The following is a 5694-nucleotide window of genomic DNA, read 5'->3' on the forward strand; positions in this document are numbered from 1 at the left end:
CTTCGCAGCACCCATGCCAGTACTCACCCCTTGTAATGATCATGAAACTTGGACCACCAAATGAGTCGACATAGAAAAGAAACATTCAAACACTGCAAAAACGATCTAGAAAGAAGTGAAGTAAATACATTTAATTAAATGTATTTACCCTCAATTTGAGCAGGTAAAAAAGATGATTTACCAATGAATGGCTATTTGTAACTGTTAAAATCAGATAATTAGATAATCTGCACTTGAAATAAGTACTTCAAATGCAAAATTGTCTTGTTCCATTAGCAGTGTCCCCCTCTCTTCCTGAAAAAAAGAAAATGCACTCATTTTAAGAAAAAATTACTTATTAAGATTTCAATTTTTGGCAGTGAAGGAAGGTGAAGCAAAGCAGCGCGTCCCGATACAGAACTGTTTACAGATTTTATTCCTTTCATTCATTAACAAACATACGCTCTGTAAAATATGGCTGCATCATGAAAAAAAAATCTTCAGACTTGACTTGTTTAAAGGTAAGACAACATCACCGCCTCCATGCTGCTGAGGTAAACTGTGCATCAAACAGTCCAGTCACTCCATAGTTAGACGGTCCTGCAGTGACTCAGTCATTCTGCCAGAGATGCGCTTTGCTAAAGGGCTGGGTGTTCGCTACAGGCTTAACACACATAGTGATGCTATAGGTCTGAGGCAGCCATGCATGTGATCTAACCTACATCCTGTAGCCTCCTGCTAAACAACATCAGTCCAGGAGGGAGAGCAGTCAGAGCAAACCCCTTCCTCCTTCTCCTTTCTCTGCAGGGGTTTTTAAAAACTGGGCTGCAGGCCAGTTCAGCCTTAGCAGGGTTTAAACCCACTCTGACGTAATCAGGGGAATTAGTGCTATCTGAGCTACAGAACAAAGGCAGACGCACCAGCAGCAGGTGTTTAGGACCACAGCCTTAAACTGGGATCTTCAGCTGGAGTTAACAGCAGCAATTCTCTTCTTTTTAACGATCAATGTTCAGATTAAATGTTTGAATCTTTACTGTTTTCCGTGTTAAAGAAAATTGGGAATATGGGTCAATTTCTACCCTTTCAGATTTGTTTGGTCAACTTCATTCAAAGGTTTTTAAGTCCGTTTCAGGAATCAACTCTATCGCTAACGTTCTGGTCCTCAAAGAAAGTCCTTTGTCCATAAGGTATAGAAGGACAGTTTTTGTTCCACTCTATAAAGCTTCAAACTCAACGCTATTTCTGACATTTTGAATTGAAAAAGTTTCCTGAATGGAAACAAAGTCCAGTGGATTGCTTGTTAACTTTTTTGAATCAACAGATTAATCGATTACCAAAATAATCATTAGTTGATGCTCTAGTGCCCACCCACACAAACCATCATGTTTCACTATGACCTATGGAGAAAATGGTTCAGACCCTTTTTTTATTGCCTTTTGTTATCTTATTAAAAGGTCGCTTTTTTTGGTTTAGTGCCTAAAACTTGATTTAAATGACTTTATTTGAAGCAAATGTTTAAATGTGGGACTCCTGTTGTCATACAGCAGGACATGATGGAGTCAGCTGTCAGCACTATGAGGTTTCTGTAAGGAGCTGTTATATTGATGAACATTGTTTCTGCATGTATGCTGATGATACTGACCGAGTGCCTGCTAAGCTGAATGACGAACAGCGTGGATCAAATCTGGCCTGCAACCTTTTAACAGATCTACAAAAAACAAATGTAGCTCTTCATTGTAAATTCCAAAACATATAAAGGTGAAGAAGTTTGCATGTGTCACAGAGGATTATGGCTAAAGCAATAAATCGGATTAATCAGGATTAGAAGATTATTGAAATAATCATCAACTAATTTGGTAATCGATTATTCGTTACCTGGAGTTTAAAGATTGTAAAATATGCCTTTAGCTGACAGAGCGACCCACTTAGACCAGTAATTACACCAACATAAAAATATATATATTTCAAATTTAAGATAAACAAGTTTTCGTCTGTCAGTATGCTCTATCCAGACCTCCTCAACGTGGAAAATTTTCACCTGATTTAATTTCGTAAAAAAGATTAATCGATTTGCCAAATAATCGTTAGTTGCAGCCCTAAGCACGATACATGTAATCAACTAATGTGTTTTTGTTAAAGGTCTCATATTATGCTAACCTGACTCCGCCAGATGGATTTGCTCCGCATATCCATCTGGAAACCTTCCGTAGAGGTAATTTTGGGAAGGAGCGAAAATACTGGTTAGCTGATTGGCCTATGTTGGTGATAGACGGGCCAAATAAACCAATCAGATCAACGAAGCATATGACGTACTAACAGAGCGACGACGAAGAGGAGCCAATTGATAGATCAAACTCTTGCCGAAACCAGTCGGGAGAAGAGCAAAAACATCTTTTCCTCTGAGAAAAGCCTCCCATCAGTGTTTTACTCTTCTTTCAGTGAAGAAATACTCTGTAATTCCGATAAAACTTGCTCGATAGCCATGCTAACGCTAGTTTCATCGGCTGAAGCCGCCATGTTCTTTAGACTGAACTGTCGCGCTTCTCTTTGCGTCACACCTCAACCTGCCTCAAAGCCAACGCTGATTGGACGTTCGTTTGGTGAACGGCTCCAAATTTTCTTTAACGGAAAGTAGCCAGACTGATCTGCGAGTGAAACCTTGAAAGCTCGCGAGATCAGGATGGTCTCATGAGGCTAATATTATGCTACATTTTAAAACAACTAATAACACGTCCACTGAATGTTCGTTGCCTTTTACGCAGGAAAATTCATCTTAGATTCAGCAAACAGGAACCAGAAACCTCCTCATTTAGACGTCTTCTGGACAAGCTGTTTCGGCTTTCCACGCCCCGCCCTCCCAAAAGCCACACCCCCACAACCTGTAACTATGTCAACCAGAGTTTGCAAAGATAGCGACCAGAAGCACAGAGTAATACATGAGATAAAGGCCAGAGCTTGACCTTAAGTTTATAATAAATGAAATGGTCTTCCCGCCATCACTGACTGATTTTATGCTTATTTATTGGTGGAGTCAGTTTGCTTTAAAGAGACAAAGTTCCTATTTTGTTGCCCTTTGATGAAAAAGCCCACTAAGTGGTGGAAAACTTAGCCTGATGCTATGAAAGGATCTGAGGTTTTTAGGCATCCATTCTTGATCTCATCAGTCAAACATGTCTCCCTGACTGCAGAACGGATCTTCGAGGATCATGAGAACCTGGTGGAGAACCTGCTGAACTGGACCAGAGACAGCCAGAACCGCCTCATGTTCACCGAGCGCATCGAGAAGTACGCCCTGTTCAAAAACCCGCAGGTAAGCGACACGCTCACAGTTCATCTACACCAAAGATCTGCTCCTGGTTTCTCACCTGCTGCCCCACCTGCTGCAGAACTACTTACTGGGGCGGAAGGAGACGTGTGAGATGGCAGAAAGAAACAAAGAAGCTCTGTTAGAGGTGAGTCAGTGCTGCCATTTTGACCCAGAAACAGGTGGAAACAAGGTGAAATCAATCCGTTTGCGCTTCAGGAGTGTTTTGGAGGCAGTTCGGTGTCCGTCCCTGAGATGGAGGGAGTGTTGTGGCTGAAGGAGGACGGAAAAAAGTCATGGAAGAAACGCTACTTCCTGCTCAGGGCATCTGGGATCTACTACGTCCCAAAGGGCAAGGCCAAGGTGGGTGATGGTGGACAAAGGGAGGCGAGTGTAAACCATCTCCTCCCTGGATTATTATTTTAATTTCATTTTTTCCAGACTTCCAGGGACCTGGTTTGTTTCCTCCAGCTGGATCACGTCAACGTTTATCTTGGTCATGACTACAAGAGCAAGTACAAGGCTCCTACAGACTACTGCATGGTGCTAAAGGTAAAACTGTCTTCTGCTGCCACCTAGTGTCCAGATGCTGCTATTACACCAATGGGTGCAAGTTAATAAAGTGGTCATTGATTCGTAACACTGTGTGTTTAGCACCCACAGATCCAGAAGAAGTCTCAGTATATAAAGTACCTGTGCTGCGATGACATCAGAACCCTCCAGCAATGGATCAACAGTATCCGCATCGCAAAGGTACCGTCCGGTCTGAGGAACCGCGGCCGATCAGTTTAAAGACAGAGGTGTCCAGGAACAAAGTAAAATACTTTGTTACTTTACCTTAACTAGAAATCTTGGACATCTATGCTGGAGTAATTATTTTTTTGGAGAACTTTTTACTTCGATTTTCAACATTGACTCATTTGTTTTATTTCATTTCAGCTCAAAATATCAAAACAATTGGTTTCATCTAGAGAATAAAATTATTTTGTGGTTGGACTCGGTGCTGCGCCAACTTGTTGTTCATCATATATTAAAATAAATAGTTTTTCAAGATGATGCAAAGTTAAATGTCACACTGTACCATTAGTTATAAAACCAAGAAAATGAAATCTAAGGAAGTTATCATCCAAAATTATAGAAAAATGTTTCTTTAATAGGGTAGAGCAGTAAAATTTCTGTCCCTAACATTTTCCCTGCATTATTTTTACTTTTATACTTTAAGTAGTTTTAAAAATGGTGCTTTTACACTTTTACTGGAGTAAAAAGCTGAAGTTGATCCTCTAGATTTTAAAAAAGTATTTTTAAACAGTATGATTTATACTTCTATTGTAGTAATAAACATGAATGCTTTTGTTAAAAGATAAATACTGCGAGTTATTTTACAGGCTGGGCCTGACGACCAGCTGGACGGCCGTCCATCTGCTGCCTAGCAACAGATTCATTTTAAATCCTAAAGCTAAATAAAACAAGAACTCTGTCTGTTTTTTTAAGAGGCCCGTTTCACTTAATCAGAACTTTTCTTCTCGCTATAAACGTCACATTAAAAATTATAACAAATCCCGGTCAGATTTATCGTGCTTTTCATCACTGTGACCTTTTCTGTGTTGTCAGTACGGGAAGCAGCTGTACATCAACTTCCAGGAAGCCATGAGGAGAACCGAGGCAGCCTATGATTGGTCCTCCCTCTCCTCTTCCTCCATCAAGTCTGGATCCAGCTCTTCCAGCCTTCCAGGTCTGTCCTTCCCCCTCTTTTCAGATCCTTCCAATCACAATAAACCACGATTAGCCGGTGATCCGTATGAAACTGCTGCTGCCTAAAAACCTCTCCTGAACCTTGCAGAGTCCCAGTCCAACCACTCCAGCCAATCAGACAGCGGCGTCTCGGAGCTGGCTTCGTCAGGACACACCCGCTCCCAGAGTGTGGTCAGCTCCATCTTCTCCGACGCCTGGAGGAGAGGAACGCAGGGAGAGGTCTGAACACGCAAACACAAGCAATCCCTCACAGATATTTCTCCCTTTCCCACAATTCCTCTCTGCTTTCCTAGCAGCGTTTAAAGATGAAAGGACGAATGGTGGTCCCTCTCTGTGTGGGGGGAGGAGGAGGAGGCAGCGGAGGTTAGACAGGAAGTGATGTAACAAGCATGTGAAATCTTTAACAGCCTGTCTGTTTGCCGTTTGTTTGGAGTGAAGACAGATTAGAGCAGTAAACATGGATGAAAAACATTTATTACTTAAAATAACATTTCTGATAAATAATTAAGTATAAATAGATGAGATGGTCTGTGTTTGGCTCCCTTATTAGTTTGGCTTTCCTTTATCGTGCCTTGCCTTATATTTATACTTGTAAAAGGTGCATAATCACATTTTGAGTTTATTTAGACATAAAAAACCTGCTTTATACTGATAAAATA

At 41.1% G+C, this 5694-nt stretch overlaps 1 protein-coding gene across 1 annotated transcript in view; it reads left to right on the top strand.

The window, feature by feature from the left end:
- The window catches only part of LOC107097748 (ras-associated and pleckstrin homology domains-containing protein 1-like), a 122771-nt gene that overhangs the window by 108160 nt on the left and 8917 nt on the right, over window positions 1-5694 (top strand). Inside the window, exons 12-18 of the mRNA XM_015395028.1 lie at window positions 3168-3289; window positions 3366-3431; window positions 3503-3646; window positions 3725-3835; window positions 3938-4036; window positions 4895-5015; window positions 5124-5254. Coding sequence (XP_015250514.1) covers window positions 3168-3289; window positions 3366-3431; window positions 3503-3646; window positions 3725-3835; window positions 3938-4036; window positions 4895-5015; window positions 5124-5254 — 794 coding nt within the window. The remainder of the gene's footprint in view (window positions 1-3167; window positions 3290-3365; window positions 3432-3502; window positions 3647-3724; window positions 3836-3937; window positions 4037-4894; window positions 5016-5123; window positions 5255-5694) is intronic.

The sequence above is a fragment of the Cyprinodon variegatus genome, unplaced genomic scaffold (genome assembly GCF_000732505.1).
Source record: "Cyprinodon variegatus isolate N-32 unplaced genomic scaffold, C_variegatus-1.0 Scaffold720, whole genome shotgun sequence".
NCBI classification, from domain to species: domain Eukaryota; kingdom Metazoa; phylum Chordata; class Actinopteri; order Cyprinodontiformes; family Cyprinodontidae; genus Cyprinodon; species Cyprinodon variegatus.